Source organism: Acipenser ruthenus, chromosome 13, assembly GCF_902713425.1.
Source record: "Acipenser ruthenus chromosome 13, fAciRut3.2 maternal haplotype, whole genome shotgun sequence".
Lineage (NCBI taxonomy): Eukaryota > Metazoa > Chordata > Actinopteri > Acipenseriformes > Acipenseridae > Acipenser > Acipenser ruthenus.
Window position 1 is genome coordinate 32,938,655 of NC_081201.1, and position 16,746 is coordinate 32,955,400.

The window sequence follows — 16,746 nt, forward strand, 5'->3', positions numbered from 1 at the left end:
GGATTGATTACTGAATGCAGAATGACTGGTGCCTCTTCAAAAAACAGACCTGCTAGTGCAGAGGTGCTAATATCAACTTACTACCAAAGCAGAGACGGAAGACATTGAGAAAGACTTCTAGTTTTTTTTTTTTTTTTTTTTGTATTTCCAAATTCAGAGTGTTTAATAGTTATGGAAGATGCCAATGCAGAGAGACTGTTTTTTGTGTGATGGTGATTGCCGAGACCACATTGAACAACTGCAGGAAGGCAAACACAGATCCATCTTCTCCAGATTGACTGACAGACAGACCTACAGACATGTGAATAGACAGACTGACGGACAGACTCCAGTGCTGCCAGGGACTAAACATTCACTCAACTCATCTCTGTGCTGAACCTTCTCTGTGAATGGGTGGAAGGGTGGACTAACAGGCAGAGGGAAGGGGAGAGGACATTGAACCATCTCTATCTGACTGATATTGGCTGTCAGACATGAGTTGTGTTTTCCAATTCTCTCTCTCTCTCTCCAGAATGGCTGAGAAGGTCAATTGCCAATTTTCTTCTGCCAACGTCTTTATCAAAACCAATATTCATTTTTGCTAATTAGGACCTGCAGCTAATGAGCGTTACAGATAATTAGTTCATTTATAATCCATAAAACAAGTGTGGCCTGTTAGCAGATCAAATGCAGGACAGGCACAGACATTCACACACACACACAATGTACAGACACAAATACACAAACTCAAACAAATAGACTCCAATGTAAAAACAGACATGCACTCTATGTAATCATGGTGAGTCATAAACAAGGCACCATATGATAAACTGATGTTTTTGTTTGGGGATCTGTTATAATTGGTTATAAACAATCTTCTAACAAATGCCTCAACTGAGCTCCCTGCCACTGGTCTGGCACAAGGTCATTTGCATGACACTTGGTAACTACGTGGGACTCTGCTGTGGTGTGACTTGGCTTTGGCCTGTCTGCATACTTTCCATGGAAGGCCTCTGCTGCTGTACCAGCACTTTGCTGATAACTGTCTTGCACACACTAGTCCATGTTCATTAACAACATGTATGTGTCCACCATAAACGCACAAACACTGCAAAAAAATTTATACAAAAAATAAGGCTTCATTTCCCTGTAATCCCATTAAACAAGAGAAGGACTTGTCTGCAAATGAGAAAATGCATTCTGCTTTAATAATAATAATTATAGTAATAATACCACAACCAAATACAAAATCACAAATTCTGACAGAAGTGCATGTATTAACAAACACACATATACACAGAGCGAAACACTCACTGACATGCATAAGCATGATGAGATAAATAATTCAAATTATTCCGCAGGTCCTCTGGTCTGTCTGGTCCTCCCTCCTGGTTCTCACTGCCTGCTCTCTCCCTGTCTCAATCCGAGACTCTCGCTCCATTCTCCGAGCTTCGTTTCAATGTGAAAATAATTAGCGGGATGATCGAAGGGCTCTGGGGACGTAGAGAGAGAGGAAGGAAGGGAGGGCAGCAGATGGAGGGGCAGACCTCCGTACTGCTTGTGAGGGCAGACTAATAAAAATGAAGACACCAACTCCCCCACCAGTTGCACCCTAACAGTGCTCACGAGCGAGGGCGACGGAGAGACAGACAGACAAGCTGGCAGGCAGGAGTGCAGACAGACGAGCAAACAGCAAGTCGGCCCCTTATGTTTAACTGGCTTTTAAACTGCCCTTAGGAGAGATCCCTATCCATAACCCTAACTCGGACTCAAACAAGCTCAAATCCAACCCCAAGCCCGATCTGTAACTTTAAACAGAAGCCTAACAAACACTTCTTGGCTCCTTTTCTTCACCCTAACACTACATCGAACCAACCCTAAATATCTACACCAACTCAGGCTAATTTTACCATTCCAAGTGAAACAAGTGAAGAAACAGCTGCTTGGATGTGTGTGGATTGCTGTTCTCGAAGAAAAGCAGCAATCACTGCAAATCCAAGCAGCTGTTCCTTCACTTGTTTCACCTGAAATGGTAAATTAGCCCAATCAGCACCAGTGACCCTCAGCTGATTGTCAGCACATTTTCTTTTGAGAGCTTGATCCTAATAATCAAATAATCGTTGTAGCGCTGCGATATTCATCTCCGTGTAAGGAATGACTGCTCTGCTAGATCAGAGCACGGTCAATGTGTTAGGTTTGTGTTAGGCTTGATGCTCCTCTGATAGAAATGTCTAACACTCGACTCTAAGCAACATTATCCTTTTGTCTCTGTGACAGAAACAGACAGGCCTTTTGCACTAGCCCTTGACAGTCATAAGATGAGCAGGGAGGAGGAGGACGACTGTCTTGATGAAAATGGGCTCTGTTGTCGCTAAATATTTCAGATGGCTCTGCCTCTTCAAAGAGTTTTCCAGTAACATTTTCAGTTACATGCAGGGCCACACATTCCATAGAAATCACAAAGTACTGTACTTATTTGGTAAGTACAGTGAAATGTATTTCATTACAATTAATGGGGTTACCTTTCTTTGCACTAACGGCTCCCCTCATGACCGGCCGCGGTGTCGGACAGACGCTGATTTCAAAACTATCTCAAACGCACGGGCTCCTTGGCATAAACAAACAAGCCAAAGTACAGGATCTGGGAAACAACATTGTGTCTTTATCCATCTTCTGATTTCATTACAAGACGCAAAGTTAAATGCAACATTGTCCTGGTGTAGCTTGCGCACGTAGTCTGTTTGCTAACGGAAATTACATTTTTTTTTTATTAATTCTTAAAAATGCCCTGGAATAAATAAATGAAAAGAAAAAGTTTGCAAAGGTTAAAAATTTTGGTGAATGGTTTATTTACTGCAGAATGATCATATTACTGAGTGCTCTAATTTTGAATCTGCAGTCGTCATGGAGGGATGAATGTTATTGATGTTTTATGATTTATGTAAAGCCTTAAAATACATAGACATGCCACCCCCCCCCCCCCCCGTCTCAATGTTGTTTTCCTTATAAAATATTTGAATGAATAAACAACAAAAATACCCCCGAATTTTTTTTTTTTTTTTTTTGAGAAGTAAACTAAACAGCTGATAAACTAATTGTAAATCTGTTGGTCTTGGTTTTCGCATAATTGTAGCAAGGGAATCAATTCAGCTTCGATTTCAACAACTATAAACAATAGTGTTCTTCTTCTTCTTCCTCAGCACTTAGCACTAAGAAAACGACCTTCAGGCAGCGAAAGCTTCCCCATCCGTGACAGATTTAGCCATAAATCTCCTGAATTAATATCCACGCTCTCAAGGTCTCGTCATCGTGTGTGTTGTGAAACACAGGCGTCACTTAGAGCTCGCTCGCCACACCATCCGTCAACCTCACTGTCCCCTCCAGTCTCGCGAGTGTCACCGTTAGGAAGACCTTACAGGGTCATTTGTAAAACACCGCGGTATGCAGCAATACACTGACTAAGCTCTGCACTCACTCTCTCCCCTCCCTTGACATTTCAAAATTAAATTGTTCCTGTGATTCTTGCCTATTACATGTTGCGCTGTGTCGTATCATATGTTGAAGCACTGCAATCTGCCTCTGTGTTGTTTAAGGGTAGCTAAACTAAAGTAGGCAGGCTTTGAAACAAACAGGACCTTGTGGTCACACACAAAGCCTTTTAAAAACCTGCTTCTGCGCCGATGCGAAAGGTTTCCTTCACCGTCAGAGTTTATTTCCTGGCTTTAAGTGTCATTTGCTGTGTATCCGAGAGCCTTTGAGTGATTTTGTTTGTTGAATGAGTGAGGTTACCCTTATAAAAGTTTACCACAGTATTTTTGCATTGTATTTTGCACTTTTCCCATGCTTTTCCCATGGTTATGCTTTGCATTTACCCTGGTTTGCCATTATTAATATACAATGCTAATCTTTGCTTCTCCATGCTTTCACTGCACTTTGCTATGCTCTTACTATGGGGAACTTTTATAAGGGTTTAATCAGCAACATAATCACTGGTTCCCTTATGGTACTGTAGTTCAGCGCAATAACCTGTTCACTTCTTTTACGATCCCAGACCATGGAGTGGGTTTTACAACAGAACCTCAAAGTTACGAACACCATGCTTATTAACAGACCCTTTGACCAAACACACATTCAAAACCAGAAGCTGAGCTCCTGGCTACTGTAAATAACATGAAGATCAGAGCCATTAGACATGGCTCTCCGGGCTTATTATTCCTCAGAATAAATGTCGATATTTTTATGAATACAGTTTAACCTCCATTAAATCTCTGGAGAGTTCCAGACATGCCTTATGAAAGCTTACCACAGTAAAAGCATAACAAAGTGTAATAAAGCAAAATTAATGGTAAAGCATAGGTAAGCATTGTAAAGAATAGCGAGGTATGATAAAGCATATTAATAAACATGGAAAACAAGGGTAAACTATGGTAAAGGCATAGTATAACCATGGGTTGTTATAAAAAAAAAAAAAAAAAAAAAAGTAGGACTTTTTCAAGTTTTCTCTTTCTGTTCTATGGGTGCCCATTTCTCTACCTCCCTCCCTGTGTATTCTGCAGGGTGTGTGTGTGTGTGTGTGTGTGTGTGAGTGTGATTGTGAGTAATCCGTGTCCCGGGGGCCTTGGGCACCACTGCCACCCCAGCAAGGCAGCAACACTAAATCACAGCCTGGCTCACGGAGCTGAATCCATCGCATCAAACAGCAGAACAAAGGTTGCAGTAACATCAATAAAGCAGAGAGCGCTCGCTGCCTCCCGGGACCCGCCAAAGCGCCACATTTATTGATTCTGGGGCGATTCATGTCCGCTCAGTCCTGATTTAACACACTTGTACTTGTATTTAAAAAAGGCATAATGCATAAAATAACCTGGCAAGCCATTTGTTATGTTGTCCCGTTCCAAGCACAGCTGTGGTTCGCCTGTCTCTTCTAGTACACTCGAAGACAAATAGTTTTTTTTAGTTCTGCAGCAGCAACTGGCATGCAGATCCCTACCTGCTCTCAAACTCTCAGCAGCTACAGTATATTATTTTATATACTGTAAATTGAAGCCTTCTGTTGAAGAACTTGATATATCCCATTGGTTTTGAACCATTGCATACTGAGCTGTGGCAGCGTGCTAGCACTGAGGGTGTTGGACTGCTCCTAATGGGGAAGAGTTCTGTCATCCAGGGGCAAGAGGATGGTCTCTTACAGTATTTTTAGTCATGCAAGACATTCAGTCCTCACTTTTATTATACAACATACAACCTTAGCACAAGACTGACACATAGATGATGATGTCTGGATTTTTATCTTAAACGAGGGTAAAGTAGTCCAAGTGCTATACTAAAGACAGGAAAGCATGAAATGAAAACACTGCTGCAGACACATTGGTATTATTTGTCGGTGTGTGTATAGTACCAGTGATTTAGCAGGGTATTGGATGTGACTGTACACAGAAGTGCTTTTGAAAACTGCAACACAAAAAGCACTTGATTTACCCAGCTCCTTTACAATTGCTTAGCGTGCTCTCTCTGTAAAACCCCAAATCAGAGTAGCTCAAAACTAGCATACTATAAAGCCAGCATAGAACTAGAGCACAGCTCGCGCTTGAGTACTCACTCACTTATGCTTGAAAATGTAAAACTTAAAAGAAGAAAGTGTAGCTGAAATATGTGGAAGGAAGCTTGAAAGAAACATTACTGTTTGAAAAACAAGAAGGTTGAAAGAGAGAGGGGTCAGCATTTCACTCATAACTATAATGTCGGCATCACTTTCACCTGAACAACCTCATTCATCAGGGCTCTCATTGCTTCAGCAGCACAGCACAGATAACCAGACACAGACAAAGGAGCAGCAAACACAGACTGCCATCCACACCGGGGTGAAAAGAGAGATTAAACACACACACACACACACACACACACGCACACGCACACACACACGCGCACCCCACCTCATACACACAAACAAACTGACACACCCCACACACCGAGACACACTGACACACCCCACCTCATACAAGCAAACACACTGACACACACCCCACACTGATTTTATTTGTATGTATGTATGTGTGTGTATATATATATATATATATATATATATATATATATATATATATATATATACTGTGATGGTGAACGTACTGTAGTGCATTGCTAAATACCAGTCCTAGGTTTATTTATTTGTTGGTGAACCCATCATTATTGCAGGGAGCTGGACTCCATGTGTTTTATATTTGGACATTTTAATACCAGTATATACATGTATTTGTTGATTTGTATGTTTGTGATTTATTTGTTTGTGTTTGTGTAGCCAATAATTAAATTAGAACCTTCTGATAGAATGATAATCTGTTAATTAAGGGAGGGGCGATGGGGTTTTAAGGAAGAAGCTCCCAAGCTACCGGGGGGTGTGGTTGCTGCGAGCCAAAAGGTATTAAACACCACTGAAACTTTGTGCTGTACTCTTAGACACACACTCTGTATACCTCATTCAAATACACACAGACATACACTGGCAGACAAGGACCTAGCGCACACAGGCTGCCATCTTCAGAGAGGTGAGAGGAGAGACTAGCAACACACACACACACACAGTGATGCACACAAGTCCTCTGGCAGGTCCATTAGTAGTGGAGGTTGAGATCAGGGCACAGTGTGGTCTCGCTGCGTTGAAGGGGCTGGCTGGGCTGCTGCATGCGTGTACAGTGTGCCGATATCCAATCTCCTGGTAGGTTGGTTCTGAACTCTGGGCTGAAGCAGATTGAGTGACTCTCTCAGCCTCTTGAGGCCCGTCAATGAAGCTCAACACAAAGCACTCTCTGTGAACACACACACACATTAATCCACTCTACACACTGCAGCCATGCCTCACACCCTCTCGGCTCTCCAGAACTGCAAAACCTCATACCCACTCTCCCACCATTTGTATATGGTCATTTCTACCCTGGCACCGTTTGTATGTATAAGGTCATTTTTGCAGTTGATCCTTAACTTTCCATGATGATTCAAGTCTTGAGTGATTCATTTTTTATTTATTTGTTTATTTTCAATTTGGAATTATTTCTCCCCAATTTTTGTATTTCAACCCGGCTCACCGCTGTCACCCACACGCTGACTTGGGAGAAACGAAGATGGACACACACGTCCTCCGAAACGTGTGCCTTCAGCCGTCCACTTCTATTCACTCTGCCGGCCCACCATGCAGCCACCTCCAGAGCTACAGCGTCGGAGGACCATGCAGCTCTGGGCAGCTTACAGGCAAGCCTGCGGGCACCCGGCCGGTTTACAGGGGTCGCTGGTGCGCAGTGAGCCGAGGAAACCCTGTCCGACCTAAGCCCTCCCCACCTGGGCGGCGCTTGGGCAATTGTGCACCACACCCTGGGAACTCCCGTCCATGGCTACCAGTGGAATAGCCTGAATTTGAACCAGTGACCTATAGGCTATAGGCTATAGGGCCCATCCTGCACTCCACGCAGAGTGCCTTTACCGGATGCACCACTCGGGAGACCCCCCCCTCCCCGAGTGATTAATTTTTGGTGATTTTCTTTTTTTTGTTTGTTTTAATATTTTTATTTGTATTTTTATTTATTATCTTTCCTCATTCTTGAATCTGATATTCTGTAGTGAAGCAGTCTTGATCTTCGAATTAGAATGTCATGAATCATGGCATTGGGACTGTTTTGAAATAGGTCCATGACTTTGGAATGCTGGTTAACATGTGAATATTCCTGTTTTATTGTGCATGAACAAAGGCAAACATGTGGGTAAGCATTAGGAAAAATAAATAAGAAAAACAAACAGTAAACATGAAAAAACTACAATATATAGAGTGTCTTATAGACTGAACTTAGCGCCAACTGTGATATCAAACAGCAGTCCTTCGTAGGTTAACCTCAATATAAAGGATATATATAAAATCTCATTTATTGAAAACTGCTCTATTTGCATAAATCTAATTTAAAAACAGCCGAGAGATTCATAAATTGTGTTATTAATTAGTGTGTTTTTTTAATGTTCATAATATTGCTGAAAGAGCAGTCTATTAATAGAGGTGTGTAATTATTGAGGCTAATTAGAGCTTCAGAACAGTCTAGTCTGGCACTTACCTGGGGCTTGTTTCATTTCATAATTGCTGGTGGTGTCCAGCAGCTTTCTGTAAGCTAGGCGTTTATTAGCTTGTAGATGATGTATGAGATCCAGGGTTCATCGCTTGACAATTCATTACAATATGAAAAATGTTTTCAATTTTACATTTTTAGTAAATTCTAAGTAGTTTTTCTCTTAATTTGACATTAACTGAGTATCATACAACACTGCCCGTTACAATTTACTGTAACTGCTGAGATATCCACCCCGCTAGATTCCCACAACAGAACCATTCAAAAATACAACAAAGAAAAAAGCATTTGATCCATATATTAAAAAAATAACAAATGGGGCAGAAGTGAATTCGTTTAGGTACCTTGTAACTACATTCTACATGTATTTGATACCAAGGAATAATGTGTACACTCACTGTAGTGCTGTACTAACAATTCTAGTGTGACCAGATACTTGCCGTATTCATATTCATATGATCTGACACAATTGGTATCCATTTCCATTTCCCAATGTTTACCTCAGTAGACAACTGCTATCTCATCCTAAAACACACACAGACGCACATGCATGGCTTTGTAAGGGCAAGCTGCCTCTTGTTTCAAAGTCTGTTTTCATGAATAAAAGACATTTTGATATTCATGGAACCGTTCTCGATTTGAAGATTTATTCAGAACTGGCTGCTTTTGAAAGAACCATCTTTTAAAGAACTTATAAAGCTTTGTGATCTGAGCTGGCCTTCTCATATTGTTGATTCACCATGGTAAACTGCTCCAAGGAAAAATACAACCGCTCTGCAGAGGGTGACTTTGTGACTTAATCAACCCTGAGCCATTTATAACACAGTGTTTAAATCAACATCACTCACACACACACACACACACATACACACATCACCGTTTTAAAATAGACACTCATTAAGGCCAGATGCAGTCTCCCTGTGTAGTGGGGAAGGTGGACAGCAGGATTGGAGAGGCCAGGCATTACACTGTAACCTCGACACTGAACCACCAGTGAGACAGGGAGCTGCAGACCAACGTATTCATTTCACCACAGCCTGACACACAAACCCCCACTGATACACACACATTGACACATTCTTATAATACGGACATACAGTACTGTGATTAGGAGCCAAGGAGAAGTGAAAGGGGGGATTCCAGCATCTAATTACACCACATAGTTTAGGAGGCTTGGAAAGACCAGACGATAGCCCCTACTGTTTTAATTACACCCCATTCAGCATCTACCGTCGTAGGCAGTATGAGACGTCGCATGCTATGTGGTACTGCAGCACCGTCACTCACTGTCTGCCTGTCTGTCCCTTTCTCTTCCAGGAGCCTCGGTGACCCAGCTGCTGGCCCGGGACCCTGATAATGACCCACTGGTGTTTGGGGTGGTGGGGGAGGAGGCTACACGCTATTTTGCAGTGGAGAGCAGCACAGGGGTGGTGTGGCTCAGACAGCCCCTAGACAGAGAGGTGAGTGCCAGTCAACACTGCACTGTCCAGTCCTGCGAACGGGTATTCAATCAAAAAATACAAATACATTTACCTGTGTCGCTAGTTTGAGCCATTCTGGGTACCGTAATTACACACCTGAGCTAGCAGAAAGTGAAACTCCTATTCAAATCTAAAATGTCATGCTGCTTTCCACCCCAATATATAGGCCCATTTAAACACAAATCTACAATTCCTTTGGACAGTTTGATTAGCCTCAGAACAGGGAAATTACACAGGAGCGTTGATTTGTGAAGTCATTGCTGGAGCACAGGCGTGAAAGGGTTAACTCCGCTGTGCGCCCTCAGGGAAGCTCCAGGTAAAGTGAGAGCAGGGGGCGTTGGGCGGGGGGTGAGCCAGAGAGCTGGGTTTGTTGGCTGTAGAATCGCAGAGCTACGCGCTGCCAGAAACATATTCTTAATTAGGTGAATCCCACACTCCCGCTGGGACCATATAACTCCAACCCCCATTCCAGAACTGCAGGAATCAATAGTCAACACTTGTCTGCTCAGTTAAAGACCCCAACACACCTGATTACATGGAGATTACATAGCTGTTACTGTTGTATAAAATGAAATTAATCTTGATCTTGTTAAAGCTGCAGTTTAAAATCCATTCCCTACCTATCAACTGAATTGTTTTCAGCTAGACTGATATCCTTATAATTGTTTAATTCATCACTGAAGATTTTAGTGCCCACAGTATTGTAGCTGCAGTGCAGAGATAATGAACTAATCAATGATAAATGGGGGCATGGAACCTTCTAAAGGGTTGTCCATCCATAACATTTAACACATTAAACTAAAACTATAAAAAAATTTAAAAAATGTAAATCTCCTAGTCATAACCTACAATGTACAGTGGAGCTGTGCATATGTTGCGGTGCTGAAAACAAAATATATATTGTTTAGAAGAGCGCTGTGAAGAATGGTTCTGAATTTATACAAATGGAGCTGTCCACATGCTGGGTGCTGAAATACAGTTATTGCTGCTGCATAGCCCCTTAAGAATGCATGCTCAAAATCCGTTCTTATAAAGTGGAGCCGTCCTAATGCTGGGGTGCTGGAATTAAGATATATCACAACAATGCCTCTGAGCAGTGGATCTCCATGTTCGGATTTGTTCCACTCACGTATTCATTCCCAGTGTTGGGATGAGATAAACATCACCTGCTCTCTTCTTTAAGAGATCAGCTCCAGAGCCCAACGTAACAAGCACTGGCGGTCTCATCCGATCAAACGCAGCAGCCTGACCTGTCACTGTAGTTGGTGGCAGGTCTTCACCAGGCAGCCACTTGCAGTGATTTACTAGGTGCGAGCTGGGAAGGAGAGGGGGAGCGAGAACGAGGGACTACTATAACGTACAAAGGCATTACTATTGCACTAACATGCACCTGCATAGTAGATTATTATTTACTGCCAAGTATTTTTTTTTCTCCTTTCAGATGAAATCAGAATTTCAAGTGGAGTTCTCGGTCAGTGACAATCAAGGGGTGAGCATTATTCAGCTTTCTCTATGACCTGTGTGTCAGTCATTTCACTTGGGACCGGAGTAGCTGGATTGGAACCCAGGCCTCTAGGGGTGAATAGCAGGAGAGGCTGGTGAAGGAACCTGCTGCTCCACGAGGTTCAAATGGTTCCAGGAGGTCTGAAGAGTTTGAAAAGCGCAATGTTTCGGGTTGTTACCTTCGGGCCCTGCTCAGCTGCTGGGCTGAGATTGAGGGGAGAAGCCAAAGTAATAAACCCAAAAGTCCTGAGAGCAATTCCAGTCAGCCACAGAGGTACACCGGGTGCACACAAACACACGCACTGACATTTAAGATGGAAAGGCAACAATAACCACATTTGTGTTGTGCCAGTATTTTCTTGTTTATTTTGTTTTTGTATGCACTACTGCTATACTGGACTTAATGCACATATTTAGAACAAAATGATACGATCAGGAAAGTAAATTTTATATGCATGTTGTTAATGTATGTGGTTCCACCCTCACAAGCACAGAATTATACGCTAAGTACATGTAGTACATAACAGTAAATAGTAATGACGGTGAAACTAGGTTATGTTAATGTACCTGTATTTTGAAGTGTATGCAAGTTTTCAAAAATATGCATGTAGTCTTTGTGTACACAGTCCATACCAGTAAATCATTATATCAGCAATTTTAGTATTTTTGAAGCGTGTGCACTCTGTGTTTCTAGGTGATCAAAGGCACAGTGAATATCCAGGTGGGAGATGTGAACGACAACGCTCCGACTTTCCACAGCCAGCCCTACAGCGTGCGGATCCCAGAGGTAGGAGCGAGATTGATTACAAAACATCATTGGCAATATCCAATATTATGCCAAATATGATGTTCTGAATTCGTTCCTCTTTGCTTAGAAATTTCACAAATGAGAGAAAAATTAACAATTATGCCTGTGATGATGCCTAACTTATGGGACACCCAGACTAAAGATTTTATTAACAAAAAAAATGCATTAGGGTACAGTTTGTTTACACAAAGTGTGAGCTGCATAGTGCAGGTGTGTTGTTTGTTTGTTTGTTTGTTTGTTTGTTTGTTTGTTTGTTTTGTCCAAATCCTGTCTGATCAGGTACAAATCGGGCTGTAAATCCAATTTTGAAACATAGCCTTTATGCAGTAACCCGACAAAATACTTGAGATTCTTAGAATAGAAATACATAAAAGGATTGGAACTTGAGAAGCTGAGGGGGTCAGAATGAAACTTGTTCCATTTATGCAACATCTGGAACTAACATGAGTCACTGCTCATAAAGCAATCAATCACAGCTTTCAAAGCAGGGTCAGAAATAAGGCCCCCCTCCACAGCGGTGCGAGAAACTCATTGCAGGTTTGACTTCCATAAGCCTTGGTAGATGTTGACCTCTAAGAAAGATACACAGAGCTGTCTCATTTAAGGATCCATGATGTGTCTAACTATAAGCTCACAGTAATGCCTGCACTGGAGAACGGGGAGAATCCAGTGCACTCCTTTGGGTAGTTTAGTGCGTACCTTACAAAATGTTCAGCATCCTAGAAATATGTCATTAAGTGTTTTGGGGATTATTAGCAAGGAATAAACGGGTACTACAGTGCTATTTTAAACGCTACTGGTGGAAAATGTCTTGTTCTGTTACAAAGTAACTATAAGGCGTGTTTTATAAATGCCTATGAGACTGTATTGCTGTAGGCCGCTTTTATTTATAATGGTGTAATAATGTTTGACAGCGTGTTATAACATGCTTATAGATGCATTACTGATTGTTTTTGACAGATCAACAGAAGTTCTTGAATGGCTGTACAGATTCATTTTAATGGGCTGTTATAATGATCTCAACTGCCCTTAGTTAGGAGCTGCTCAAACTGCTGTGCAAGTCTTATTTCCATACCTGATTTGTGACATGCAGACACACACACACAAACGCACACGCACAAAATGAGCCACAACTGTGTAAGTAGTATTTACCAGCAGGAGGTGAATTTAGTGAAGCAAATTATTTTGTCTACTTAGAATGATTGCAAATCTGAAAGCTCTGTGTCAAGCCTGAAGACCGAGCTGTTTCACTTATTCTGCTGCTCACAGTAACTGCTGCTGCTATTCATTTTGGATTTTCCCCCTTCTGTTTGTTTTGAGTGTACACTGTGTGCAAGGAGGATTTTGCTTGTTTTGAGTGTACACTGTGTGCAAGGAGGATTTTGCTTGTTTTGAGTGTACGCTGTGTGCAAGGAGGATTTTGCTTGTTTTGAGTGTACGCTGTGTGCAAGGAGGATTTTGCTTGTTTTGAGTGTACGCTGTGTGCAAGGAGGATTTTGCTTGTTTTGAGTGTACGCTGTGTGCAAGGAGGATTTTGCTTGTTTTGAGTGTACACTGTGTGCAAGGAGGATTTTGCTTGTTTTGAGTGTACACTGTGTGCAAGGAGGATTTTGCTTGTTTTGAGTGTACACTGTGTGCAAGGAGGATTTTGCTTGTTTTGAGTGTACGCTGTGTGCAAGGAGGATTTTGCTTGTTTTGAGTGTACGCTGTGTGCAAGGAGGATTTTGCTTGTTTTGAGTGTACGCTGTGTGCAAGGAGGATTTTGCTTGTTTTGAGTGTACACTGTGTGCAAGGAGGATTTTGCTTGTTTTGAGTGTACGCTGTGTGCAAGGAGGATTTTGCTTGTTTTGAGTGTACGCTGTGTGCAAGGAGGATTTTGTTTGTTTTGAGTGTACGCTGTGTGCAAGGAGGATTTTGTTTGTTTTGAGTGTACGCTGTGTGCAAGGAGGATTTTGTTTGTTTTGAGTGTACGCTGTGTGCAAGGAGGATTTTGCTTGTTTTGAGTGTACGCTGTGTGCAAGGAGGATTTTGCATGTTTTGAGTGTACGCTGTGTGCAAGGAGGATTTTGTTTGTTTTGAGTGTACGCTGTGTGCAAGGAGGATTTTGTTTGTTTTGAGTGTACGCTGTGTGCAAGGAGGATTTTGTTTGTTTTGAGTGTACGCTGTGTGCAAGGAGGATTTTGCTTGTTTTGAGTGTACGCTGTGTGCAAGGAGGATTTTGCATGTTTTTGCTTAAATGAGTTGTTGACTCTCAAATAGATGAACATCAAAAAAAGAGAAGGGAAGGATAAATCAAAGATTAAAATACATTATTTACTCTTTGAATGCAATCCTCATAAACAACTGCTCCAAGGTTAAATAGTGCAAGCACAGTATGATGTTCACCCTTTTACCTCCAGTAGTTATTTTCAATAGTTTTTTTTAGTTACAGTAGCATTTTGCCGCTTTCATATATTTCAAGAAACTTCTTGCTAAAGTGTTTGTTAATCACGGAGCGTGCGTGGGTGTGATTTGCTTTTGGAGATATAGTTTCCTACGGTCTGTACTTGGTGAGTGCGACTCATTTGCTGTGCATTTTGCTTTGACTGCAGGGGTAAGAGTCCTGAATGGTGTACGCAGTGACAACCTAAAACCTGATAAATAATAGGAGCAGAACCTGCCATCATGTCCCTGATTTAGAGTAGTAAATGATGTATTGCTGAGCTCGTGACTCATGATGCAATCAGAGTTCATTGCTGAACTGCCAGTGCCTCTCCTTAGAAGGGGGGGGGGTGTTTATATACCGATGTGTTACTTCTTATACAATGCCGTAGGTTTGTAGTGATTAACACTTTGAAAGTGACAGATTTATACAGCATCCTCAGCAATCGACGTATCACTGCATTTATGGATAAGCAAGTTTTTTTTTTTATAGTGTTTTCATTTAATAAGATCTGGTTTGGTTGACTTGTTAGTTTGTACACCACCCTCCTCTGGCAAAAAAAAAACAAAACTGTCCTATGCCCTTTATAGTATTACTGTCTCCAATAGCTTAAAAATAATGGAGCTGTCTTAATGGCTTACTCTGGGAGAAACATCCACCACTTTACAGCTGGATTTTAGGGTCATACTTTTTTAAAGCTTTTACTCTAATCTTATATATACTCCTATCAAAAAAAAAAAAAAAACAACCCAGAACCGAATTAGTGATATGATTTTGAGGTCTCTTAAGCTCTCTCATGCTGGCTGCTTCTCAGTTTTGTAAAGTTAGCGCTATATCTTTTTATAAAATAGTATACTATTAAATACTGCTATGACCTTAAACATTATCCAAAGTACTAACTAAAAAAAAGTTTAACTAAAAGCTGTATTTGTTGCATTGAAAGCCACATGTCATTTTATTAAAAGCAGCACTTCAAAAATAGTTGAGTGTGAGTTTTAAACTTGTGGTACAGGGGTGAAGAACGAGCAGGTAAAAAAGAACCCTGAACTTTAGGGTGTGTAAATCTGGGTTATGACACCATGAAAAAATTAACAACCATAAGTCACAAGCGTTGCTAGATTGCATCCTTGACACATCTAACACTGTGAAATGTATCACATTTTGCATCACTGATTTAACTATGTTCTTGCTTTGTGAGCCTGTTACTCTGCTGGTAATGAGTTAATATGTGGAGGAGGGATCGTTGTTGCTGCACACCTACAGAGATGAGGATGATGTATCAACTTTAATTTGTGGTTGTTTGAGGAGGAAAAGAGATATGGTTGGGGGGGGGGGGGGGGGGGGTTGTCAAGGTTATATTGGGATCCTGCAATGAGGATGTCAGCTGTAATTGAGTGATGTAAATTACTGCAGAAGGAAAAGTGAGAAGGGGGAAAAAGGGGTTGCTCTAGTTTTTATTTATTTTATTTATTTTCATTTTTTGTAGCGCTTTTTCTACACAATGTCTCAAAGCTTTGTTCAGTACATGGCAGAAAAAAACTACCACAATCATACTATGTGATACTATAAAACACATTTAAATAACAGTAGAATAAACAAAGTAAAAACAAAACTAGAATAGATATATATATATATATATATATATATATATATATATATATATATAATATATACACACACACACACACACACACATGCATACATAGATACATATACACTGGGAGCTCTGAGTCTGGGGCTTTGATCTCTTCACTCCCTTTTAGTGCCTCACAGACCCACGATTTCATTAGGACATATTAGCCTTTACCGTAACCCACAGGAGCGCCAGAGCCAATGTGACGCTCCCTTCAGAGTCCCCAGCGAAGACCAGGCTGCTTCGCACACCCAGGACGTGAACCTGCGCTGTATGACTCACCCTGCGCACCACGTGGCTGTGCCTCTGAGCCACTCGGGGACCCCATAATAAATACAAATTTAAAAAATCAGAAACCAGTGTTTCGGATTCAGAATCAACGCTGCAAAATCCCCAAAGCTTACAAGATACATAGAATATATTTTATAAAAAAAACAGTTGAGAACAAGTTTGCATTTATAATGGGGTGACCCTGCCAAGAAAAAAACATATAATTATAGCAATCATAAAGATATTGACATAACAGCATAATACAATACACACAATACATTACAACACATCACCAAAAAAAGTAAAATAAAAACAATACAATCCAGTCCATTCGATGAAGATTTAACAATTACAGGTATCAGTCAGTCGCAAATCCAGTTTATGACTAAAAAGGTTAAGAGACTTTATATTATGGGGAATGCGTAACCGTGTAATAACATAATACAAATAGCAGTACATATCAATACCTACACCTTGGAATACAAATAACAATACATATTAATACCTACACCTTGGAATTCTGAGTAGAATGTCATTTCGGTGCACCT

At 41.2% G+C, this 16,746-nt stretch overlaps 1 protein-coding gene across 7 annotated transcripts in view; it reads left to right on the forward strand.

The window, feature by feature from the left end:
* Positions 1-16,746, forward strand: part of LOC117417697 (cadherin-23) — a 162,693-nt gene that overhangs the window by 20,630 nt on the left and 125,317 nt on the right. For all 7 annotated transcript variants that reach the window (XM_058985168.1, XM_058985170.1, XM_058985172.1 and 4 more), the window contains 3 exons: positions 9,399-9,541; positions 11,004-11,051; positions 11,760-11,852. In XM_058985168.1, coding sequence (XP_058841151.1) covers positions 9,399-9,541; positions 11,004-11,051; positions 11,760-11,852 — 284 coding nt within the window. The remainder of the gene's footprint in view (positions 1-9,398; positions 9,542-11,003; positions 11,052-11,759; positions 11,853-16,746) is intronic.